The following is a 27,118-nucleotide window of genomic DNA, read 5'->3' as shown; positions in this document are numbered from 1 at the left end:
CCATTTTGTTGGTTACTTTTTTGTTAATGTTCTTTGAAGCACAGAAATTCTAAATTCTGATTAAGTCCAAATTATCTATATCTATTTTTTAATTACTTTTAAAATATAAATTTATTTTATTTGGAGGTTAATTACTTTACAATATTGTATTGGTTTTGCCATACATCAACATGAATCTGCCACAGGTATACACGTGTTCCCCATCCTGAACCCCGCTCCCTCCTCCCTCCCTGTACCATCCCTCTGGGTCGTCTCAGTGCACCAGCCCCAAGCATCCAGTATCATGCATCAAACCTGGACTGGCGATTCATTTCATATATGATATGCATGTTTCAATGCCATTATCCCAAGTCATCCCACCCTCTCCCTCTCCCACAGAGTCCAAAAGACTGTTCTATACCTCTGTGTCTCTTTTGCTGTCTCTCATACAGGCTTATTGTTGCCATCTTTCTAGATTACATATATAAGTATTAGTATACTGTATTGGTGTTTTTCTTTCTGGCTTACTTCACTCTGTATAATAGGCTCCAGTTTCATCCACCTCATTAGAACTGATTCAAATGTATTCTTTTTAATGGCTGAGTAATACTCCATTGTGTATATGTATCACAGCTTTCTTATCCATTCATCTGCTGATGGACATCTAGGTTGCTTCCATGTCTTGGCTATTATAAACAGTGCTGCGATGAACATTAGGGTGCACGTGTCTCTTTCAATTCTGGTTTCCTCAGTGTGTATGCCCAGCAGTGGGATTGCTGGGTCATAAGGCAGTTCTAGTTCCAGTTTTTTAAGGAATCTCCACACTGTTCTGCATAGTGGTTGTACTGGTTTGCATTCCCACCAACAGTGTAGGAGGGTTCCCTTTTCTCCACACCCTCTCCAGCATTTATTGCTGTAGACTTTTGGATCGCAGCCATTCAGACTGGTGTGAAATGGTACCTCATTGTGGTCTTGATTTGCATTTCTCTGATAATGAGTGATGTTGAGCATCTTTTCATGTGTTTGTTAGTCATCCGTATGTCTTCTTTGGAGAAATGTCTATTTAGTTCTTTAGCCCATTTTTTGATTGGGTCGTTTATTTTTCTGGAATTGAGCTGCAGGAGTTGCTTGTATATTTTTGAGATTAGTTGTTTGCCAGTTGCTTCATTTGCTATTATTTTCTCCCATTCCAAAGGCTGTCTTTTCACCTTGCTTATAGTTTCCTTTGTTGTGTGGAAGCTTTTAATTTTAATAAGATCCCATTTGTTCATTTTTGCTTTTATTTCCAATATTCTGGGAGGTGGGTCATGGAGGATCCTGCTGTGATGTATGTTGGAGAGTGTTTGCCTATGTTCTCTAGGAGTTTTATAGTTTCTGGTCTTACATTTAGATCTTTAATTCATTTTGAGTTTATTTTTGTGTATGGTGTTAGAAAGTGTTCTAGTTTCATTCTTTTACAAGTGGTTGACCAGTTTTCCCAGCACCACTTGTTAAAGACATTGTCTTTAATCCATTGTATATTCTTGCCTCCTTTGTCGAAGATACGGTGTCCATAGGTGTGTGGATTTATCTCTGGGCTTTCTGTTTTGTTCCATTGATCTATATTTCTGTCTTTGTGCCACTACCATACTGTCTTGATGACTGTGGCTTCGTAGTAGAGCCTGAAGTCAGGCAGGTTGATTCCTCCAGTTCCATTCTTCTTTCTCAAGATTGCTTTGGCTATTCAAGGTTTTTTGTATTTCCATACAAATCGTGAAATTATTTGTTCTAGCTCTGTGAAAAATACCATTGGTAGCTTGATAGGGATTGCGCTGAATCTATAAATTGCTTTGGGTAGTATACTCATTTTCACTATATTGATTCTTCCGATCCCTGAACATGGTATATTTCTCCATCTGTTAGTGTCCTCTTTGATTTCTTTCACCAGTGTTTTCTAGTTTTCTATATATAGGTCTTTAGTTTCTTTAGGTAGATATATTCCTAAGTATTTTATTATTTTCGTTGCAATGGTGAATGGAATTGTTTCCTTAATTTCTTTTTCTACTTTCTCATTATTAGTATATAGGAATGCAAGGGATTTCTGAATGTTGATTTTATATCCTGCAACTTTACTATATTCATTGATTAGCTCTAGTAATTTTCTGGTGGAGTCTTTAGGGTTTTCTATGTAGAGGATCATGTCATCTGCAAACAGTGAGAGTTTTACTTCTTTTCCAGTTTGGATTCCTTTTATTTCTTTTTCTGCTGTGATTGCTGTGGCCAAAACTTCCAGAACTATGTTGAATAGTAGTGGTGAAAGTGGGCACCCTTGTCTTGTTCCTGACTTTAGGGGAAATGCTTTCAATTTTTCACCATTGAGGATAATGTTTGCTGTGGGTTTGTCATATATAGCTTTTATTATGTTGAGGTATGTTCCTTCTATTCCTGCTCTCTGGAGAGTTTTTATCATAAATGGATGTTGAATTTTGTCAAAGGCTTTCTCTGCATCTATTGAGATAATCATATGGCTTTTATTTTTCAATTTTGTTAATGTGGTGCATTACATTGATTGATTTGTGGATATTGAAGAATCCTTGCATCCCTGGGATAAAGCCCACTTGGTCATGGTATATGATCTTTTTAATGTGTTGTCGGATTCCGATTGCTAGAATTTTGTTGAGGATTTTTGCATCTGTGTTCATCAGTGATATTGGCCTGTATTTTTCTTTTTTTGTGGCATCTTTGTCAGGTTTTGGTATTAGGGTGATGGTGGCCTCATAGAATGAGTTTGGAAGTTTACCTTCCTCTGCAATTTTCTGGAAGAGTTTGAGTAGGATAGGTGTTAGCTCTTCTTGAAATTTTTGGTAGAATTCAGCTGTGAAGCTGTCTGGACCTGGGCTTTTGTTTGCTGGAAGATTTCTGATTACAGTTTCAATTTCCGTGCTTGTGATGGGTCTGTTAAGATTTTCTATTTCTTCCTGGTTCAGTTTTGGAAAGTTGTACTTTTCTAAGAATTTGTCCATTTCTTCCACATTGTCCATTTTATTGGCATATAATTGCTGATAGTAGTCTCTTATGATCCTTTGTATTTCTGTGTTGTCTGTTGTGATCTCTCCATTTTCATTTCTAATTTTATTGATTTGATTTTTCTCCCTTTGTTTTTTAATGAGTCTGGCTAATGGTTTATCAATTTTATTTATCCTTTCAAAGAACCAGCTTTTGGTTTTGTGGTCTCTTTTGTTTCTTTTGCATTTATTTCTGCCCCAATTTTTAAGATTTCTTTCCTTCTACTAACGCTGGGGTTCTCCATTTCTTCCTTTTCTAGTTGCTTTAGGTGCAGAGTTAGGTCATTTATTTGACCTTTTTCTTGTTTCTTGAGGTATGCCTGTATTGCTATGAACCTTCCCCTTAGCACTGCTTTTACAGTGTCCCACAGGTTTGGGGTTGTTGTGTTTTCATTTTCATTCATTTCTACGCATATTTCAATTTCTTTTTTTATTTCTTCTGTGATTTGTTGGTTATTCAGAAATGTGTTGTTCAGCCTCCATATGTTGGCATTTTTAATAGTTTTTCTCCTGTAATTGAGATCTAATCTTACTGCATTGTGGTCAGAAAAGATGCTTGGAATGATTTCAGTTTTTTTGAATTTACCAAGGCTAGATTTATGGCCCAGGATGTGATCTATCCTGGAGAAGGTTCCATGTGCGCTTGAGAAAAAGGTGAAATTAATTGTTTTGGGGTGAAATGTCCTATAGATTTCAATTAGGTATAACTGGTCTATTGTATCGTTTAAAGTTTGTGTTTCCTTGTTAATTTCTGTTTAGTTGATTTATCCATAGGTGTGAGTAGGGTATTAAAGTCTCCCACTATTATTGTGTTATTATTAATTTCCCCTTTCATACTTGTTAGCATTAGTCTTACATATTGTGGTGCTCCTATGTTGGGTGCATATATATTTATAATTGTTATATTTTCTTCTTGGAGTAATCCTTTGATCATTATGTAGTGTCCTTCTTTGTCTCTTTTCACAGCCTTTGTTTTAAAGTCTATTTTATCTGATATGAGTATTGCTACTCCTGCTTTCTTTTGGTCTCTATTTGCATGGAAAATCTTTTTCCAGCCCTTCACTTTCAGTCTGTGTGTGTCGCCTGTTTTGAGGTGGGTCTCTTGTAGACAGCATATATAGGGGTCTTGTTTTGTATCCATTCAGCCAGTCTTTGTCTTTTGGTTGGGGCATTCAACCCATTTACGTTTAAGGTAATTATTGATAAGTATGATCCTGTTGCCATTTACTTTATTGTTTTGGGTTTGAGTTTATACACCCTTTCTGTGTTTCCTGTCTAGAGAATATCCTTTAGCATTTGTTGGAGGGCTGGTTTGGTGGTGGTGAATTCTCTCAGCTTTTGCTTGTCTGTAAAGCTTTTGATTTCTCCTTCGTATTTGAATGAGATTCTTGCTGGGTACAGTAATCTGGGCTGTAGGTTATTTTCTTTCATCACTTTAAGTATGTCTTGCCATTTCCTCCTGGCTTGAAGAGTTTCTATTGAAAGATCAGCTGTTATCCTTATGGGAATCCCCTTGTGTGTTATTTGTTGTTTTTCCCTTGCTGCTTTTAATATTTGCTCTTTGTGTTTGATCTTATTAATTTGATTAATATGTGTCTTGGGGTGTTTCGCCTTGGGTTTATCCTGTTTGGGACTCTCTGGGTTTCTTGGACTTGGGTGATTATTTCCTTCCCCATTTTAGGGAAGTTTTCAACTATTATCTCCTCAAGTATTTTCTCATGGTCTTTCTTTTTGTCTTCTTCTTCTGGGACTCCTATGATTCGAATGTTGGGGCATTTAACACTGTCCTGGAGGTCTCTGAGATTGTCCTCATTTCTTTTAATTCGTTTTTCTTGTTTCCTCTCTGATTCATTTATTTCTACCATTCTATCTTCTATTTCACTAATCCTATCTTCTGCCTCTGTTATTCTACTATTTGTTGTCTCCAGAGTGTTTCTGATCTCATCTATTGCATTATTCATTATATATTGACTCCTTTGTATTTCTTCTAGGTCCTTGTTAAACCTTTCTTGCATCTTCTCAATCCTTGTCTCCAGGGTATTTATCTGTGATTCCATTTTGATTTGAAGATTTTGGATAATTTTCACTATCATTATTTGGAATTCTTTCTCAGGTAGATTCCCTATCTCTTCCTCTTTTGATTGGTTTGGTGGTCATTTGTGGTCATTTATCCTGTTCCTTTACCTGCTGGGTATTCCTCTGTCTCTTTATCTTGTTTATATTGCTGAGTTTGGGGTGTCCTTTCTGTATTCTGGCGGTTTGTGGAGTTCTCTTTATTGTGGAGTTTCCTTGCTGTGGGTGGGGTTGTGCAGGTGGCTTGTCAAAGTTTCTTGGTTAGGGAAGCCTGTGTTGGTGTTCTGTTGGGTGGAGCTGGATTTCTTCTCTCTGGAGTGCAATAAAGTGTCCAGTAATGAGTTATGAGATGTCAGTGGTTTTGGAGTAACTTTGGGCAGCCTGTATTTTGGAGCTCAGGGCTGTGCTGTGTTCCTGTGTTGCTGGAGAATTTGTGTGGTATGTCTTGCTCTGGAACTTGTTGGCCCTTGGGTGGTGCTTGGTTTCAGTGTAGGTATGGAGGCTTTTGATGAGCTCCTGTCAATTAATGTTCCATGGATTCAGGAGTTCTCTGGTGTTCTCAGTGTTTTAAGCCTCCTGCCTCTGGTTTTCAGTCTTATTTTTACAGTAGTCTCAAGACATCTCCATCTATACAGCATCGTTGATAAAACGTCTAGGTTAAAGATGAGAAGAGGGAGGAGGGAGTTTGAGTTGACCCGAATGAGATGAGGTGGAATCAATAGAGGAGAAAGCAAGCTAGCCAGTAATCGCTTCCTTATGTGCACTTCACAACTGGACTGCTCAGAGATGTTCATGGAGTTATACAGAGAAGAGGGAGGAAGGCGATAGAGGTGGCCAGGAGGATAAAAGGGGGGAATCAAAAGGAGAGAGACAGATCCAGCCAGTAATCAGTTCCCTAAGTGTTCTCCACCATGTGGAACACACAGAAATTCAGAGTTAGGTAGAGAAGAGAGGGGATAGGGAGGAGACACAGGCGATCTGGTGGAGAAAAAGGAGAGTCCAAAGAGGGAGAGAGCAGTCAAGCCAGTAATCTCACTCCCAAGTAAAAATGGTACTGAAGATTGGGTTCTTAAAGGTACAAAATTGATAACAAATACCAAAAAGCAAAGGTTAAAATCTAGAGTAGAGTTCGGAATTTCAGAAATACAATATTAAAGAAAAGAAGGAAAAAAAGAAAGAGGAAAAAAAACCAAAGTCACAAAAATTATTAAATATATATATATATGAAGTTTGCTTTAAAAAATAGGGTCTTTTTTTTTTTGCAAAGTAATAGTAGGTTATAAAAGTGAAAATTAAAGGAGTAATAGAGGACTTAAAATTTTTAAAAAATTTAGAGAATGATCATAAAAATAGTAAAAATATATCTAGGACTTTCTCTGGTGGTGTTGTGGGTATTGTGGGGTCAGTTCATTTTCAGATAGTTCCTTGGTCCGGCTTATATTTCTCAAGATCTGTAGGCCTCTTTCTATGCTGTTGGTACTAACGACAGGGTTTTAATCTATTGCACCTGCCACTTGCAAGGCGGTTCCCTCTGTTTTAGCTTCTTCTGTTTGCTGGTCTCTTCAGTGTCTGATTTCTGCCCTGACTGACACAAAGGGGGCGGTGGTGGACACTTTTTTTAGGCTCATGTGTTCAGTCGCGCTGTGGGGAGGGAGGGACCCTGCAAACAAATAACACTGGCGTGTGCTCGCAGTGCCTTAGCCACACTGGGCCTGCCCCCGCTCACAGCGCATGTACCCTCCCTGCCCACACTGCTCAGGCTCCAGGTTGCTCCTCTGGGAACCGTCTGAGGCCAGCCCTGGGCTGCATGCACCTCCCAGGTCTAAGCCACTCAGGTTCAGGCACTCGGGAAGTCCTCAGAGGCGCAGACTCGGTTGGGCCTGCGTTTTGTGCCCTTCCCAGGTCGGAGCAGCTCAGGTGATGAGGTGTTTGGCAAGCGCGGTTGCTGTGACTTATCGCTTCCCCCATCCCTGCCGCATGGTTTTCTGGGTGTACAACCGGCACCCTTTCTCAGGCAGATGTTGACTGTCCAGAACCCCAAGAATTCTTAGTTAGCAAAGAAGCCTGCTTGCAGTTTGGTAGATAATGTCTCTCTGGGGCTGCGATTGCCCCCTTCTGGTGCTGGCTGCCTGTCACCGGAGGGGGATGGTCTGCAGCCGGCTAGTTCTGTTCAGTCCTTTGTTCTGTGCGTGGGCCTTGCGGTGTCTTTGGGCTTTTCCCGTGGTAGCTATTTCACAGTGTGGTTTGCTAGCCCAAGTTAGTTCGCTCAGATTGCCCTCGGGACATTCAGGCCAGATCCTTACTCTAAGCAATGCAGCCTGAGCCTCCCTGCCCAGCCTCTGCTTGCTAGTGGCGGATGCAGGCGTCTGCGCTGCTTCTCTGCTGGGGGAGTTACCATTGGGCTCGTAATCTGTGGGTTTTAATTATTTTTCCTCCCTGTTATGTTGCCCTCTGTGCTTCCAAGGCTCGCCACAGACTCGGCAGTGAGAGTGTTTCCTGGTGTTTGGAAACTTCTCTCTTTTTAAGACTCCCTTCCCGGGACAGAGCTCCCTCCCTACCTCTTTGGTCTCTTTTTTGGTCTTTTATATTTTTCCTACCTCCTTTCGAATACAGTGGGTTGCTTTTCTGGGTCCCTGTGTCCTCTGCTGGCATTCAGAAGTTGTTTTGTGGAATTTACTCAGCATTTAAATGTTCTTTGATGAATTTGTGGGGGAGAAAGTGGTCTCCCCGACCTATTCCTCTGCCATCTGAGGACCATCCCCCGAAATTATCTATATTTAGATTCTTTGCTTTGATATTGTGTCTAAGAGTCCTCTGTCAGACCTCACGTCGTGAACATTTATCCCAGTTTCTTCAAGAAGTTTTATAGTTTTAGCTCTTACGTTTAGCTTTATGATTGATTTTGTGTTAATTTTTGTGTTGGGTGTGAAGTAAGGTCCAACTTCGTTGTTTTGAATGTGGATATCCAGTTGTTCCAACACCATTTGTTGAACAGACTGTTCTTTCCCCTTTGAATGATCTTGTCACCCTTGTTGTAAAACTTTATTCATAGTCTATGTTTTTGCAAAAGAAATGAAGTATTTTTGTTAAAAAGCCCTTCATATTTCATGCAGAATGGCTCCCAAGAACCTGCTGAAGTCCCTAGAGTGAGTGAGTGTGTGTGTATGTGTGTGTGTGTGTGTGTATCTATCTATTAGCTTGCTAATCTTCCCAAATCAATAGAGCTAGTGTTGCAACTGTTTCTAATCTCTGCTTGTTTCAAAACTTAAAAAAAGTATAATAATGAGTTTTATACTTGTTTTTAGAATGTAATTATGAATATATCAATATTACCAACTTGATACATTTTTTTCTTTATAAGAGACTTCTGTTAGAGTATAGATGAATTACTGAAATGTTTTTTATATCAGCAAAACTGTTAGAACCTCTTAAAAGAATAAAGCAAGGAATAAGTGTAAATTATAAACGTGTTGTGCATTTTGAGTATTGCTGAGATCAAACTAGGAAGAAAGGATTTGTGATAGGTATATATTGATCATTTTAACTTGATTGTTAATTGAAGAAAAATAAATTAGACATTTGAAAGCAATAATTCAGTATATGTAGCTGTTAAAGATTTTTGCTTATCAAACAGAACAGTGCATATCATACGAACAGTATATACTCAACAAGTATTGGATGTTTCTTTGTTCAAGAGAAATAAGCAAAGATAGAGTTGTGTATATGCTGCTGGCAGTCATTCTGTCTGCAAGAATCCTCCAGTGGTGGTTAGAATTCTCATATAGTGATGTGGGATATATGTGGGAGGTGGTAGGTGATAGGAAAAGAAGATCAAGAATACGGGCCAGTCATGGCTGGGGCTGGCATACTTGTGTAAATTTACTAGCGTAATTTTACTATTTTCCCAAAGTAGTTTATGCTTGTTTTAGCTTGATTTAGCCAGTCTTGTGGTTTTATTCATGGCCCATGCCTAATTTTTGGCATCTCAAGTAGTCATAAACTTTAGTGAATTGCTTATAAGTAAGGGGCATATTATAAAAGTGTAATTAATGTATTTCCTAAACTTCAAAGAAGTGTTACATGGTTTTTCTACTTGATTAAAAAAAATGTATGGAAATGTTTATATTTGAATCTCAGGGGAGCTTAACCACCATTTAGAGTTGAGTTCATAAGAAAATGTTCCGTGAACTGTATGTATTGCAGACATATATTTATGTGTTCTTACCCCAGTGCTGGGGGCTTAGAGGAAAGAGTTAGTGAAACCTACAGAGGTGGTCCAGGGGAGTAGGTAAAAGGGCAGCATTGGAGCCAGGCAGCCTAAATTTGCTTGTCCACCTCCTAGCTAGGTGACCTTAGGCAAATTGCTTAATTTTTCTGCTTTCCATATTTACTTGATTTTTTTTTTTTTACACTTCTTATAGTTACAGGATTTTGCTTTTGAATTAAGACAAAGATAAGAAGCTCTTAAAATAACAGATAAAGGAAATAAATAATGGTGCAAATTTCTCTTTGGTTGCAACATGTGATTATTTATTCTTCTCCTTTATTTTATCCCTAAATTGCCTATATTTTCTAAGCAGACTCTAATTTTTATTAACTTTAAAACTTTTGTTGGAGAAGACTCTTGAGTGTCCCTTGGACTGCAAGGAGATCCAACCAGTCCATTCTAAAGGAGATCAGCCCTGGCTGTTCTTTGGAAGGAATGATGCTAAAGCTGAAACTCCAGTACTTTGGCCACCTCATGCGAAGAGTTGACTCATTGGAAAAGACTGTGATGCTGGGAGGGATTGGGGGCAGGAGGAGAAGGGGACGACAGAGGCTGAGATGGCTGGATGGCATCACCGACTCGATGGACATGAGTTTGAGTGAACTCTGGGAGATGGTGATGGACACGGAGGCCTGGCGTGCCGCGATTCATGGGGTCGCAAAGAGTTGGACACGAGCGACTGAACTGAACTGAAACTTTTGGTATTAACAGAAATAGCAACAAAAACAAAACATAGAAATTACTGGTTGTCTTACAAAGCATGGGAATTTTAGAAGCTATTATATATCACAACTTGACCTGAGAATAATAATGAGAGTTCATTTTATTTTTATGACAAATTACCTGGTGGTGCAAACTTTGTTTAAATGGTGAAAAGTTGTAAACTTGGTTGTTTAATGTTGATTTTTAAAAGGCTATCTAATTTTTTTTTAAATTATATTGGAGGCTAAATAGTTTCTAAAGTTGTGCTTATGATTACCTTTTGAAGTCGTGGGAAGCTGGCAGGATGAATCTCTGGTGTAACAGTTGGAATGCTGAACATTTTCTCCCCGTGGATATATTGTTGTAGATTTGGATTTGCTGGTCTGAAGAGCCTAACCACTAAGTTAGCAAGAGTAGGTTATTTATTTAGCCAGAATTCATTTCTTAAGAAAATGTTCCTTACAACATATATTTGAGGTGGAAAAGCTACATTTGAAAGTTGACTGCCTATGTGTGTGTGCTCAGTTGCTAAGTTGTGTCTGACTATGTGACCCCATGGACGCCACGGACTGTAGCCCACCAGCTTCCTCTGTCCATGGGAATCTCCAGGCAAGAATACTGGAGTAGGTTGCCATTTCCTTCTCAAAGACTGCCTGTAATATGACCAAACTACTAAGACATTTAAAAATTTGTTTGTGGGTATTTGCTGGCCACATTTAGTGGTAATTGTTTTGCTATTTCAGTATTTAATATGAATGACAGAAAACTCATTAATCTTGGTGAAGAACCAGTATATATGACAAAACAAATTTTTTTTGGTTCAAAAATCTCTTGAGAGTTTATTGAAAATAAGGGATGTCATCCCATCCTTAGGATATCAGTTCAGTGGCTCATTCATTAGTAGTCATTTGAGCCCACAAGTCAGTTGAACAAATATGATCAAATATTTTCCTGTTTTTTGCCATTGTCCTTTTTCTTTTTATGTCTGTATACTTCAGTGCATTTTTGATGGGCATCTAGCTCTTTTAGCTACCCAGTTTCTCAAATTTCATAAGAAATTTTCATGATTCCAAAGAGTAGGATGCTAAAATAAAGTATCCAGTTTGTAAGTACGCAAACTCTGGTATCATTGTAGTCTCTGAGAGCCAGATCTCCTCTCAATCTCTTTTTCACTTCTTTCCTAATGAGTGTTTCTGTAGGTAATAAGGGTGCTGAGTGATTTGGTATTTAGATTTTGAAGACGTGGAATTTTTAAAAAAGGCTTGTTTCTTATTTATGGCCGTGGTGGGTCTTCTTTGCCATGTGTGCATTGTCTAGTTGCAGTGATCTGGAGCTTCTCTTCATTGTGGTACGTGGCCTCTCATTTCAGTGGCATCTCTTGTGATGCTGAGAACGGGCCCTAGGACATGTGGGCTTCAGTAGTTGCAGTGTGTGGACTCAGTAGTTATGGTGCAAGGGCTTGATTGCCCCACAGCTTGTGGGATCTTCCCGGACCAGGGATTGAACCCATGTCCCCTGCATTGCTTGGCGGATTTTTAACCACTAGACCACCAGGAAAGCCCTGCATGTGGATCTATAGCTGGTTGGCGATGTTTCTTCCAAGAAATGTTACAACTGATTATCTTTTTAAAAACAACTTTAAGATATAATTAATATACTATGAAGAAGTGAAGTTAAGTCATTCAGTTGTGTCCGACTCTTTGCAACCCTGTGGACTGCAGCCCACCAGGCTCCCCGATCCATGGGATTCTCCAGGCAAGAACACTGGAGTGGGTTGCCATTTCCTTCTCCAGGGGATCTTCCTGACCCAGGGATTGAACCCAGGTCTCCCACATTGCAGGCAGACGCTTTAACCTCTGAGCCACCAGGGAAGCTGTATCATACTGTTAAGCAATTTAATGGGTACAATTTAGTGATTTTTAGTGTATTTACAGTTGTGTGTCATCACTATCAATTTTAGAACATTTTCATCACTCTGAAAAGAAATCTCATGACCTTTCATAGTCATTACCCATTTCCCTCCCAACTTCTCCAGCACTAGGCAGCCACTGATATTCTTTCTGGACATTTCATATAAATGGAATTGTAAAAAATGTAGTCTTTTATGACTGGCAGTCTTTTATGACTGACAGTATCATGTGTTTAAGTTTCATTCATATTATAGCACATATCAGAAACTCATTTCTTTTTATTGTCAAATTATAATTCCATTGCATGGATATGCTACATTTTGTTTGTACATTCATCAGTTGATACAAGTTTGGCTTGTTTCCACTTTTGGCTGGTAGGAATCATGCTGCTGTGAATATTTGTACAAGTTTTTATGTGGATATATGGATATGTGTCCCAAAGAATAGCAAGGAGAGATAAGAAAGCCTTCCTAAGTCAACAGTGCAAAGAAATAGAGGAAAACAATGGAATGGGAAAGACTAGAGATCTCTTCAAGAAAATTAGAGATACAAAGGAAACATTTCATGCAGAGATGGGCACAATAAAGGACAGAAATGGTATTGACCTAACAGAAGCAGAGATGTTAAGAAGAGATGACAAGAATACAAATACACAGAAGAACTATACAAAAGAGTTCTTCGTGACTCAGATAACCACAATGGTGTAATCACTCACCTATAGCCAGACATCTTGGAGTGTGAAGTCTAAGTGGCCCTTAGGAAGCATCACTATGAACAAAGCTAGTGGAAGTGATGGAATTCCAGTTGAGCTATTTAAAATCCTCAAAGATGATGCTGTGAAAGTGCTGCACTCAATATGCTAGCAAATTTGGAAAACTCAGCAGTAGCCACAGGACTGAAAAAGGTCAGTTTTCATTCCAATCCCAGAGAAAGGTAGTGTCAAAGAATGTTCAGACTACCGCACAATTGCACTCATTTCACACACTAGCAAAGTAATGCTCAAAATTCTCCAAGCTAGGCTTCAGTAGTATGTGAACTGAGAAACTTGCAGACATTCAAGCTGGATTTAGAAAAGACAGAGGAACTAGAGATCAAATTGCCGACATACATCGGATCATAGAAGAAGTAAGAGAATTCCAGAAAAACATCTACTTCTGCTTCATTGGCTTCTACATTGCTTCATCTACATCTGCTTCCTTTGACTGTGTGGATTACAACAAACTGTGGAAAATTCTTCAAGAGATGGAAATACCAGACCACCTTACCTGCCTCCTGAGAAATCTGTATGCAAGACAAGAAACAACAGTTAGGACTGGACATGGAACAACAGACTGGTTCCAAATCGGGTAAGGAGTATGGCAAGGCTATGTGTTATCACCCTGCTTATTTAACTTACATGCAAAGTACATCATGCAAAATGCCGGGCTGGATGAAGCACAAGCTGGAATCAAGATTGCCGGAAGAAATATCAGTAACCTCAGATATTGCAGATAACACTAATCTTATGGCAGAAAGCAAAGAGGAACTAAAGAGCCTCTTGATGAAAGTGAAAGAGGAGAGTGAAAAAGTTGGCTTAAAACTCAGCATTCAAAAAACTAAGATCATGGCATCCAGTCCCATCACTTCATGGCAAATAGATGGGGAAACAATGAAAACAGTGATAGACTTTATTTTCTCACGCTCCAAAATCACTTCAGATGGTTGACTGTAGCCGTGAAATTAAAAGACAACTGTTCCTTGGAAGAAAAGCTATGATCAACCCAGAGAGCATATTAAAAAGCAGTGACATTACTTTGCCAACAAAGGTCCATCTAGTCAAAGCTATGGTTTTTCTAGTAGTCATGTATGGATGTTGGACTGTAAAGAAAGCTGTGCTGTGTTCAGTTGCTCAGTCGTGTTGGACTCTTTGCGAGTCTGACACACATGGACTGTAGGCCACCAGACTCCTCTGTCCATCAGGGTTCTCTGGGCAAGACTATTAGAGTGGGTTGCCATGCCTTCCTCCAGGGGATCCTCCCAACTCAAGGACTGAACCCAGGTCTTCCGTACTGCAGACTGATTCTTTACCATCTGAGACACCAGGGACCTCGGTGCCAAAGAACTGATACATTTGAACTGTGGTGTTGGAGAAGACTCTTGAGAGTCCCTTGGACTTCGAGATCAAACCAGTCCATCCTAAAGGAAATCAGTCCTAAATATTCATTGGAAGGGCTGATGCTGAAGCTGAAGCTCCAATACTTTGGCCACTTGATGTGAAGAACTGTCTCATTTGAAGAGACCCTGATGCTGGGAAAGATTGAAGGCAGGAAAAGAGGGATGACAGAGGATGAGGTGGTCGGATGGCATCACCACCTTGATGGACATGAGTGTGAGCAAGCTCTGGGAGTAGGTGATGGACAGGGAGGCCTGGCATGCTGCTGTCTGTGGGGTGCGAAGAGTTGGACGTGACTCAGGGACTAAACTGAACTGATGGATATGTACCTAGGAGTCAAATTACCTGGTCATTTGCTAATTGCCAAGCTGTTTTACTAAATGGCTGTACCATTTTACATTCTTACTGTGGAGTATGAGGATTCTAGTTTCTTTTTTTTTTTCCCTTTAACTTCCTTTTTTAAAACATCCTTGCCAATGCTTTCTTTTTTATTATAGTCATTCTAGTAGTGTGAAGTGGTATCTCATTATGATTTGCATTTCCCTAATAGTAATGTTGAGTGACTTTTCCTGTACTTGGTGGCCGTTTGTATAGTTTCTTTAGAAAAATGTCTATTTGGATCCTTTGCCCATTTAAAAATTGTCTTTTTGAGAGAAAGTTTTTTAATATATTCTAGATACAAATTACTTCTCAAATACATAATATGTGAAAATTTTGTTCCATTTTGTAGTTTTTTTTTTTAAACTTTCTTGGTTTACTTTTCAGCAGGAAAGTTTTAAATCTTGATAAAGCTCAATTGTATATTTTTTGTTGTTGCTTGTGGTTTTGGTGTTATATCTCAGAAACCATTGTCTAATCCAAGGTCATGAAGATTCTCTTCTGTGTTTTATTCTAAGAGTTTTATAATTTTAGTGTATGTATTTAGGCTTTGGTTCATTTTAAGTTAATTTTTGTGTATAGTTAAAGGTATCAGTTACTTAAAGTTACTTAACTTTTTTAACTCTTAGGGATTTATTATAGATGTAGAATACTTTGATATGCTCTAAGTGTTCAGTGCTTTACTGTGGTCTAAAAAGTCATTTGTTTAGGTTTCTTACCACTGCTCTGTCTTTAGACATACTGTCTTCTTTTGACTAGCTTTCATATAGTTCATGTAGCTCAAATATGATGCCACATAATAAATATGGAATTTGGAGTTTGAGGACCCTTTACTTGAGAGATATCTCATAGCATTTGTCAATAAACCATCTAATTCTTTTGCCAGTGGATTATTTTCTATGATTTTGGTTAGATGGTTCATGTGACTGAGTGGATCCAATGGCATAATTTTAAAAACAAGCCAAACTTATTCTCAGTCTTTTTTTTTTTTAAACACCAAAAATTTTGTTTCACGGAAGAGCCAGTCAACAGTATTGTGCTGGTTTCAGGTGAACAGAGAAGGGACTCAGACATACGTATACATTATTCTCAGTCTTTAACAACCATTATATTTATTTATTTATGTTTTTCTGTTTTTTTAGTTTTTATTTTTTTTAATTCTCATTTTTAAACTTGCTTTTTTTAATATTTCCTTTCTCTCTTTTTTTTTAAATTTTATTTTTTTACTTTACAGTACTGTATTGGTTTTGCCATACATTGACATGAATCCACCACAGGTGTACATGAGTTCCCAACCCTGAACCCCCCTACCACCAACCTCCCCATATCATCTCTCTGGGTCATCCCAGTGCACCAGCCCCAAGCATCCTGTATCCTGTATCGAACCTAGACTAGCGATTTGTTTCTTACATGATAGTATACATGTTTCAATGCCATTCTCCCAAATCATCCCACTCTCTCCCTCTCCCACAGAGTCCAAAATTCTGTTCTGTACATCTGTGTCTCTTTTGCTGTCTTGCATATAGGGTTATCATTACTATCTTTCTAAATTCCATATATATGTGTTCATATACTGTATTGGTGTTTTTCTTTCTGGCTTACTTCACTCTGTATAATCGGCTCCAGTGTAAGACCAGAAACTATAAAACTCCTAGAGGAGAACATAGGCAAAACACTCTCTGACATACATCACAGCAGGATCCTCTATGATCCACCTCCCAGAATACTGGAAATAAAAGCAAAAATAAACAAATAGGATCTAATTAAAATTAAAAGCTTCTGCACAACAAAGGAAACTATAAGCAAGATGAAAAGACAGCCTTCGGAATGAGAGAAAATAATAGCAAATGAAGCAACTGACAAACAACTAATCTCAAAAATATACAAGCAACTCCTGCAGCTCAATTCCAGAAAAATAAATGACCCAATCAAAAAATGGGCTAAAGAACTAAATAGACATTTCTCCAAAGAAGACGTACGGATGGCTAACAAACACATGAAAAGATGGTCAACATCACTCATTATCAGAGAAATGCAATTCAAGACCACAATGAGGTACCATTTCACACCAGTCTGAATGGCTGCGATCCAAAAGTCTACAAGCAGTAAATGCTGGAGAGGGTGAGGAGAAAAGGGAACCCTCTTACACTGTTGGTGGGAATGCAAACTAGTACAGCCACTATGGAGAACAGTGTGGAGATTCCTTAAAAAACTGGAACTAGAACTGCCTTATGACCCAGCAATCCCACTGCTAGGCATACACACCGAGGAAACCAGAATTGAAAGAGACACGTGTACCCCAACCATTATATTTAAATTGTAGCATTTGCCAGTTTGATCAGGTCTTTATAGTTACCTAAAGTTTTTATGTAATTGCTGTGACTGTATTAGAGAATAAAGTGTTTCAAATTCAGTTGTTTTCAAGAGATTTTTACATTGAAGATGGAATAAGAGTGGATTATTTAGCCAAAAATACATAGAGTGCTGAAAGTGAATCAGGCACTGCAGTAGATCCTGCGCTAGTTACCAGGGACGCAAAGATGGAGCAATCACTCATGTCCAGGAGCCATGCTTGAGCTGGGAGACATCATGTGCAACTAAATGCTTTGAAGGAAAAAGAGGGATTGGTCAGTATTGTAGCCTCTGTTCCCCTAAGTGCAGAGTCTGAGGCGTAAGGCTTAGATGTTACTCCCTCATCTTGTAGATGGGAAAATTCAGACACAGAGATGAGTGCAATTGTGTGGTAGTCTGAGCATTCTTTGGCACTGCTTTTCCAATCTTGGGATTGGAATGAAAACTGACCTTTTTCAGTCCTGTGGCCACTGCTGAGTTTTCCATGTTTGCTGGCATATTGAATGCAGCACTTTCACAGCATCATCTTTCAGGATTTGAAATAGCTCAGCTGGAATTCCATCACCTCTGCTAGCTTTGTTCGTAGTGATGCTTCCTAAGGCCCACTTGACTTCACATTCCAGGATCTAGCTCTAGGTGAGTGATCATACCATTGTGGTTATCTGGGTCATGAAGATCTTTTTTGTACAGTTCTTCTGTGTATTCTTGCCACCTCTTCTTAATATCTTCTGCTTTTGTTAGGTCCATACCATTTCTGTCTTTTATTGTGCCCATCTTTGTATCTCTGATTCTCTTGAAGAGATCTCTAGTCTTTCCCATTCTATTGTTTCAAGTTTAGTTAGGAATTAAAGAACTTGATGAACACTATTCCCCTAATGGCTTTAAGAAGGATAATGTGAGAAGGTTGCTGTTAGTTCCTGCTCAGAATGTTGTTGACAGTATAAAATAGAACAAAGAAAGAACACATCTCTTAATTTCATTTTGACTGTGGACTTCCCAGGTAGTGCTAGCAGTAGAGAACCTGCCTGCCAGTGCAGGAGTCGGAAGAGACATGGGTTCAGTCCCTGGTTTGGGAAGATCTCTTGAAGAAGGGCATGGCAGCCTACTCCAGTGTTCTTGCCTGGAGAATCCCATGGACAGAGGAACCTGATGGGCTACAGTAAATGGGGTCACAAATTGACTTAGCATGCACATGTGGATGGAGAAATAGTTCTGGATTAAGAAATAGTTTCTTGCATTCTAGATTATTTAAGTCCCTTTTTGTTCAGTTGCTCAGTTATGTCTGACTCTTTGTGACCCCATAGACTGCAGTAGGCCAGGGTCCCTGTCCTTCACTATCTCCCAGAGTCTGCTCAGACTCATGTCCATTGAGTCGATGATGCCATTCAACCATTTCATTGTTTCCATACATCATTAATTATCCAGATGAAATTTTCACTAAATTATATGACTCGGGAGATAGTGAAGTTCAGGGAAGCCTGTCATGCTGCAGTCCATGGAGCTGCAAAGAGGACCATGACTGAGCGACTACACAACGAACAGTATATTCAGAAATAGTGTTTCCAAAGCATTCTTCCTTTAGCATACAGAGGGGCTAGAAAATGAAATGATATTTTTGGCACTTAATGCTAGTGTTAACATGGACAAAAAGTGCAGTTTAAGGTTTGGGTTTTTAACTTTTAATTTGCATTTATGAGGTATATTTGCTTGGATGTGTTTGCTTCAATTGTTTCTAATTTATTGAGGAGTGACTTGGTCTATAAAGATGAGTTTTGAATCTCAAGTTTAAGATTTTCATGACTGACAGTGAAAATGAATATTAACTTTTCACTATCATGATTTATTGAATAATTCCCAGTGATTATTAAGCACTCCTTATAATGAGTTATAAAAGTTTTGCTAAATGTTGTTTCAGAGTTTTGCTGAGAGTTTTAATGACTTCTCTTGTAGTACCGATAATTCTTCCTCCTCGCTCTCAGTGTCTTTTAAATTCGTATGATTCTAGTAGCTCTGAGAGGTATAGAGTAGGAAAAAAAAATTTTTACTCTCTGAAGGTAGCACCTCTTACAGCTCTTAGCTTGGGCATTTCTTATTTAATCAAGTTGCCTAGTCCAGTGTGTAATATTGATTGGATTAGGCAGAGTTTTGTGGAGCAATGCAGTATTTAATTCAGCCCTTTTCTTTTGAGGACATATTTGAAACACCAATTTGTATCCTTTATTAGCTTTTCTTCTAAAAATGTGGTCTTTGGAGTGAGATTTGAAATTGAATCCTTAACCTCATCACTTGTTAGCCAGATGATTTTGGGCAAATTGCTTAAATATCTCTGAGCTAGTATTCTCAGCAGTGAAAGAAAGGATATAGAGTGAAAGTCATAGGGTTGTGTTCTGAGGATTCCATGAGATAATTAAAGAGTCTAGTACTGTGCTAAACTAGATGAATTTTTTCTCTCTCCTTTGGTCTGTCTTTGCTTTAGCCTTCTTCAGTTTCCCATAGATTTCCTTGATAGAATTGTAAATATTAATTTTTTCAAAATTATTAAAATCATTAAAAGCATATTGGAAGTCTGCTATTGTGTTGTATAAAAACATTGGCTTGAGATTAGGTCTGATTAGGTCTCTTACCATTTTTTATAATTTTGAAACACTTCAAGGAAATTTAGTTTTAAATCTGAGTTTATTGCTTTCCTTTTTGTGACATAATTGAATTTTCCCAAATGAATGAAAGTGGAATTTTAGCCATTCTTGAGTAAATTATGATGGCCAGATCAGCACCATTCAGTTGGAATATTATTTGTGCCACATGTGTAATTTGAAATTTTGTAGAAGGTATATGAGAAGAAATCAGGTGAAATTAACTTTAATAATACATTTTATTTAACTTCACATGTACAGAATCTCTTTCAACATATAATCGACCTAACAATTGTTAATGATATTTTACATTGCTTTGTGCTTCAAAATCAGAAATATCATATGTTTTATACTTTGAGCACATTTCAGTTTGGACTAGATACATTTCAAGAGCTACATGTGGCTAGTGGCCACTACATTATATGACATAGGTCTAGGTAAGTAAAATGTAATATTAGAACAATAGTGGGCTTTAGCTGTGTGTGATAGAAGAACGGCAGTAGTTATCGCTGGTTTAAAGCTTCACTTCATGCTGTAGCAGTCACTTATGTGGATGATGAAAATTTAGCCATATTTGCAGTCTCTATCCCATAAATGATCTCACTATTCATTTTTCATTCCCAAAGACTTGTAAGTTTTCATAGGTCTAAAATATGCTCTTAGATGATTGAGAGAGTAAACCAAATTTAGTATACATTTGTTCTCTTCACATTCATCAAATCTGTAGGTGTGACATGAGCAAGTTTGTATTTTGAGAAGCTCCTCTTGGTTCACTGTGAATAATAGACTGGGGAAGGTGTCACAAGGCAGAGAGATAGTGGGAAGGCGATTGCAGTTTACACTGAAAAAATACAGCCCCCGATGGGAGGGTGTGTGGGTGGGAGACAAGAAGTGCATGAAAAGAAGGGGGCTTTATAGTTGTAGCTTGAGGGTGATTGAAGGAATGGTTTTGTTTTTCTGTGCTTGTGTGCATTTTAAAGATGATTGAGACTTAAAAGTGTAGATGTGAGGTGTCCTGTTGAGAAGAAGAAGATGAACATATAAGAGAAAAGGATAACTGATAGGGTAATCCAGAGAAAAGACAGGAAGAGATGAAACTTGTATATAAAGAGATTTTTTTTTTTGCATAGGTTTTGTCAAGTTGCCTTAAACTTTACAACTGTGGGACATATCTGTCACTAAGAAAAGGATAAATTAAAGACTAGAGTTGTATTCTCCTCCATCTCCTTAGAAGGGAGAGAAAAGGTGAAAGTAGAATTAAATTAAGAAGTGATAGAGAGCTGACTTGTGGTTGCCAAGGCGGGTGGGGGTTGGGAGAGGGATGGAGTGGGAGGTTGGGGTTAGCGGATGTAAGCTGTTATATTTGTTGTTCAATCGGTAAGTTGTGTCCAACTCTTTATGACTCTGTGGATTGCAGCACAGCCAGGCTCCCCTGTCCTTCAGTATCTGCCAGAGTTTGCTCAAATTCATGTCTGTTGAGCCAGTAATGCTATCTAACCATCTCATCCTCTGCCACCCTCTTCTCTTTTGCCTCCAGTCTTTTCCAGCATTGGGGTCTTTTCTATTAAGTATGGAATGGATAAACAACAAGGCTCTACTGTATAGTACTGGAAACTAAATCCTGTGCTAAACCATAGTGGAAAAGCATATACATGTGTGTGTGTAACTAGAGCACTTTGCTCTACAGAAGTTGACACAACATTGTAAATCAACTTCAATTAAAAAAAAGTGATTTAGCAGCAGTTTGGATCAGTAAGTATGTCTGAGACCAGAATGTATACTTGGCATCAGTAAATGGTAATACTTATTAAAATCTTTCTCACGCAGAAGATTTTATTTAAATATAAAATCTTAATGAAAGTAAACTGTTCTTATGTAAAGTTTTAATAGAACACAAAATGGCCAAGAGCATTGGTTCCGCCTGTGCTGGTTTTAAGGCATGGAGACATGCTCAGGTTACCTCAGGTGATGGAGGATTTTTCTTTGGATTCTGGGGAGGGAAGGAAGCCCAACACAGTCAGTGTCTGCTGTTGGGATGAGACAGTTTCTGGGAGCTCACGTGGTGTCTCCTCAGCCCCTGCCCTTGACCTCCCTCCTGCCAACCCGTGGAAACCCTTTCCACACGAAATCAGTAGTTAAAAGACATAGAAGAATTGAGCTTCACTGACTTGAGTGAAGGCTAGGGGGCTGACCTCTCCAGACTTTTTTGCCTCTTCTGCCCCTCTGACGTATCTTCCTTTTCTCTCCTTCCTGTGGTCTTCCTGGGGGTCTGTAGGAACGTGTGAAGACTTCTCTAACGCCAGTCGTTCCCCGTCAGCCAGAAGAACAGCAGCTCTGTGGGCCACGTTTTTGCTTGAGTGGCTCCTTGGCAACTCTGGTAAATGCCATTCCCCTTAGCCTTTTCTGGCCACCTTCTTATGACTTCACTTCTGTCTGTCTCTGTACTGTGACTAGTGGCAGCTTCTGCTGCTAACTACAGTACCGTCTTTATGTCTCATTCAAGTGCCTCAACAAACAAGCCCTCATTGAATTGATCAGTTAGTATTCAGGCAGAACCACTTGTGTAGGGGTCTGCCGGGCTCCCTCATATCTGGTTCTAAAAATGGCTGCCGTTGGCACAGAGGCCAATTCTTCACCCTTTGGCATGCCGCTAAGCTGCTGGGGCACATGGCACAGTGACTGGGTGGAGGACTCTGGTCACTGCTTTCCTCAGAAGGTGGCTGTGGACGGTTTTTGGCCTATTCATTACATAGGGTGCTCTATACTTTCTTGATACCACAGTTAATAGAAGATGGACCGCTTTTTTGTTTGACTCTTCTTTTCTTGTTGGTAATAATGATAACAGCCTAAGCTGTCACTCAAGTGTTGTCTGTGTGCAGGAACTGTACCAGTCATTTTACATGCAGTGGTTCGTGAACTATGTGATACATCTTACTGATGAAAACACTGAGTCACGTAGAAATACGAAATGCCTTGTTTAGTGTTTTCACTAGTAGGGTGGGGAGGCTTAGATACAGGCAGTTAGCTTTCCAAACAGTGAAGACTTAAAGTCTAGCATAACATTTCAGAGCTTCAACTGACCAGGGTGATCATATATCATATTTCTCCTATTTTACCTATGAGACGAGAGTTTAGGTGACTTGCTTAAGGTTGCAGAGGCTAGTCATTTCCAGTGAACTGAGTTTCCAATTCCTAGACGAGTCCTCTTTCTGCTTTTGAACAAGTACCTAAGATACAGAAACTTTTGAATGTTAATCAGGAAACCCAAACTTATTAAGTGTTAGCAGATATAGTAAGTACATACATAATGTATGTTATACACAATCATCCATGGAGTCTTCTGTGTTTTTAGACTATTATTTAGCTTGAGGATGATATATATACTGAGAAGACACTGAGGTTGATTATTCACAAGTAGTGCTTATTGAAGAAACTATTCCCATTATTTTTGGCCACACCATGTGGCATGTGGGATCTTACTTCCACAACCAGGGATTGAACTGGTACCCCCTGTGGTGAAAGTGTAGAGTCTTACCACCAGGGAGGTCCCAAAGAAACTGTTACTGAATTAATGTCCCTATGTCTAGCTGAAGGTGAAAGTAATTTCTTGCCAGGTTTTAATCTTCCTGTGAGGTTATATGTGGCAGTGATTGAGAAGGTCCAACATGAAGCATGATGGAGGAAATCAGTTGAAATTCAGTGAAGGTGCACTCCCCCAGTCAGTTCAGTCACTCAGTTGTGTCCGACTCTTTGCGACCCCATGGACTGCAGCCTGCCAGGCATCCCTGTCCATTAGCAACTCCCAGAGCCTACTCAAACTCATCTCCATCATGTCAGTGATGCCATCCAACCATCTCATCCTCTGTCGTTCCCTTCTCCTCCCGCCTTCAGTCTTTGCCAGCATCAGGGTCTTTTCCAATGAGTTGATTCTTCACATCAGGTGGCCAACGTATTGGAGTTTCAGCTTCATTATCAGTCCTTCCAATGAACACCCAGGACTGATCTCCTTTAGGACTGACTGGTTGGATCTCCTTGCAGTCCAAGGGACGCTCAAGAGTCTTCTCCAGCACCACAGTTCAAAAGCATCAATTCTTTGGTTCTCAGCTTTCTTTATACTCCAACTCCCACATCCATACATGACTGCTGGAAACACCATAGCCTTGAATAGACAGATCTTTGTTAGCAAAGTAATGTCTCTGCTTTTTAATATTGAGGAACATGCTGTCTAGATTGGTCATAACTTTCCTTCCAAGGAGTAAGTGTCTTTTAATTTCATGGCTGCAGTCACCATCTGCAGTGATTTTGGAGCCCCCCCCCCCCAAATAAAGTCAGCCACTGTTTCCACTGTTTCCCCATCTATTTGCCATGAAGTGATGGGACTGGATGCCATGATCTTAGTTTTCTGAATGTTGAGCTTTAAGCCAACTTTTTCATTCTCCTCTTTCACTTTCAAGAGACTCTCTAGTTCTTTCTCACTTTCTGCCATAAGGGTGGTGTCATCTGCATATCTGAGGTTATTGATATTTCTCCCGGCAATCTTGATTCCAGCTTGTGCTTCTTCCAGCCCAGCGTTTCTCATGATGTACTCTGCATATAAGTTAAATAAGCAGGGTGACAATATACAGCCTTGACGTACTCCTTTTCCTATTTGGAACCAGTCTGTTGTTCCATGTCCAGTTCTAACTGTTGCTTCCTGATCTGCATACAGGTTTCTCAAGAGGCAGGTCAGGTGGCCTGGTATTCCCATCTCTTTCAGAATTCTCCAGTTTATTGTGATCCACACAGTCAAAGGCTTTGGCATAGTCAGTAAAGCAGAAATAGTTGTTTCTCTGGAACTCTTTTGCTCTTTTGATGATCCAGCGGATGTTGGCAATTCGATCTCTGGTTCCTCTGCCTTTTCTGAAACCAGCTTGAACATCTGGAAGTTCATGGTTCACGTATTGATGAAGCCTGGCTTGGAGAATTTTGAGCATGACTTTACTAGTGTGTGAGATGAGTGCAATTGTGTGGTAGCTTGAGCATTCTTTGGCATTGCCTTTCTTTGGGATTGGAATGAAAACTGACCTTTTCTAGTCCTGTGGCCACTGCTGAGTTTTCCAAATTTGCTGACATATCGAGTGCAGCACTTTCACAGCATCATAAACACCTATTTACCGATTACTTGTATTCAAAGATGTCACAGTCTAATTTGGGGAAAAAAGACTTGCATGAAGCTCATCATGGTTCAGTGAAATCAGTGCTAATGGAGGTAAATACCAAGTGCTGTGGGAACATTGAGATTGCGATGGAGTGACTGGGTTATCAGGCAGGTATCAGGAAGGTTACTGGTTAGTATATGAAGTAGTCTTCGGGTTGAGTGTTTAAGGAAGAGGAGGAGATTGCCAGGCTGACTGTGCCTGGAAGAGTACTACTGCCTGAGGACGCAGTGCCGAGGAAGCACATAGTGTCTGAGGACTCAGGTCACCAGGTTTTGTGGTGGATGGTGGTAGGCTGGGCATCATGACTGCAGCTGGACCATCCAGATTTGCTAGGTCTCCACTTTTTGACCCTGAACCCACTTCCAAATTTTAAGCACAGCAATGTCAACTTGATCAAAAATTTTATCAAAATACTCAACGTTTCTTTTTTTCTTAATTTTCCCCCCGAAGCTCACATCCACTCTTGATAATCTTTCTAGTCAGTTTTTAATAAACTTGGGAGGGAAACCCTGAGAAGTAGAGTGATTTCATTCCCTCCTTCCCATTTTATTGTTGAGCAAACCTAAAGCCTTTTTCATTTGTGCTGTACTTTTAATTTATCTTTACCACTTGCTTATTGCCAAATGTGAGGCTTTTTATACAGTAGCTTGTTTTGTTTGGTTAAGGGAGAAGGATTGGCAAGGTGAGGATGGTTATAAGAGTTGATAAAGCTGGAAGGTAGGCAAGGGCTAGTTCAGATAGCCAGAAGCCTTGTGTCTCATTTTGAGGAAGCTGTATTTTATAGTTGAGAGTCTCTAAAAATCTGAAATGGATAAGGGGCAGAGCGGAGGGATTGGAGGAGGGGGAGGAGAAGATCAGCTTTCCATTTTTGAAAGGTAATTTTGGCATTGTTGAGGACGATGGATTAGAGAAGGAACAGTGTAGGCAAGGGAGCAGTGGGGACCACCAGCAGCATCACCTGGGAATTTGTTAGAGCTGCAGATTCTCAGGTCCCACCCCAGACATACTGAGTCAGAATCTCTGGGAGTAGGGTGCAGGAGTGTGTGTTTCTTTTGATTCTGATGAATGCAAAAGCTTGTGGCTAACATGCTGCAAAGGCTGATGAGGCTGAACATTATGGTTTGCACTTGCCTTTCATATTAATTTTGTAGTCAGTTTTGTTGAGATGTTCATTATATTAGTGTCTTACATTTCACAATCAAGAGAAATAGAATAACTACTTTTGTGATTCAATTATTTATATGAAAGCCTAGTATTAAGATTTGAAAAGCTGGGATAGTGTGATGGTAACACTTGGAAAAGGGAGACAGTCCAGGATCATGTGGCACAGTATAAACTACAGTCGTAGAGAAGCACTTTGTAGAATAAAATGAGTAAGAGAGGCTTAATCTTGAATAATCTAGGTGGTGCCTGTATGTGACACTGATTTGTACTGTGGTACCTAAATCTGCAGTAGGGAAAACTGAAGATATTCTTTTTAAGAAAAAGGGGACATGAACTCTTTGTGGAGCCCAAAGGAAGGGATGGATTTACTCAAGATTTGCTAAGATGCAGTTGATTCCACACAACTGTTAAGAGGTGGTTTATTTTCGTTCTTTCGATAATAGCTAGCAGTTGATTTGCATCTAACATAGTTTTCATTTCTTTTTCTTTGAGGGTGTGAGGGCTGTGGGTTTAAATTTCAACTTTGTGGAAATGGAACTGAGTAAATCTGATAATCTTCTTTATTTTCCTCTGTTAGCTTAACTGGGTGACCAAACGTACAGATAAAGCAGATGCTTTGTAAATATAAATGTGTCTTAAAGGATAAGTAACCTTTTTTTTCTCCTTTGAATTTTATTCCAGGACCCATCAGTTACACAAGTGACAAGAAATGTCCCACCAGGACTTGATGAATACAATCCATTCTCAGATTCTAGAACAGTAAGACTATTCTTAATTGGACTACTTTTAAATATTAAAATGAAATTAAATGGGATTTATATCTCAGTTATGGTTTCTTTTAAGTTGATTGTTAAATTTATATAAAACAAGCTGTTAGTGTTTTATTTAGAATTTAGCAAGTTCTTTAAAAAAAAAAAAGGAATATTCCAAGTAATTGAAAATACCATGATGGTTCTACAAATTTCTAATAAACCCTCTGATGCTGCTGCTGCTAAGTCGCTTCAGTCGTGTCCGACTCTTTGCGACCTCATGGACGGCAGCCTACCAGGCTCCTCCGTCCATGGGATTTTCCAGGCAAGAGTACTGGAGTGGGTTGCCATTTGCCTTCTCCAATAAACTCTCTAATATGTTAATATTGCCTCAGTTTTTTTAACAGGGGAGATTTTTTGCTATACATGTTGTTTTCATGGTAATACAGGGTGATATTTTCTTACAGAGATGTTTGTACAAAACAGTACCATTAATATTTGTATGATTGTCATCTGA

At 39.2% G+C, this 27,118-nt stretch overlaps 1 protein-coding gene across 4 annotated transcripts in view; it reads left to right on the top strand.

The window, feature by feature from the left end:
- Positions 1-27,118, top strand: part of SCAMP1 (secretory carrier membrane protein 1) — a 154,591-nt gene that overhangs the window by 12,568 nt on the left and 114,905 nt on the right. For 3 of the 4 annotated variants that reach the window (XM_018053678.1, XM_005685067.3, XM_005685069.3), the window contains exon 2: positions 26,534-26,611. The exons of the other annotated variant lie outside the window; for it this stretch is intronic. In XM_018053678.1, coding sequence (XP_017909167.1) covers positions 26,534-26,611 — 78 coding nt within the window. The remainder of the gene's footprint in view (positions 1-26,533; positions 26,612-27,118) is intronic. 4 annotated transcript variants of the gene reach the window in all.

Source organism: Capra hircus, chromosome 10 (genome assembly GCF_001704415.2).
Source record: "Capra hircus breed San Clemente chromosome 10, ASM170441v1, whole genome shotgun sequence".
Taxonomy (NCBI): domain Eukaryota; kingdom Metazoa; phylum Chordata; class Mammalia; order Artiodactyla; family Bovidae; genus Capra; species Capra hircus.
This window is presented reverse-complemented; position numbering and strand designations above follow the sequence as displayed.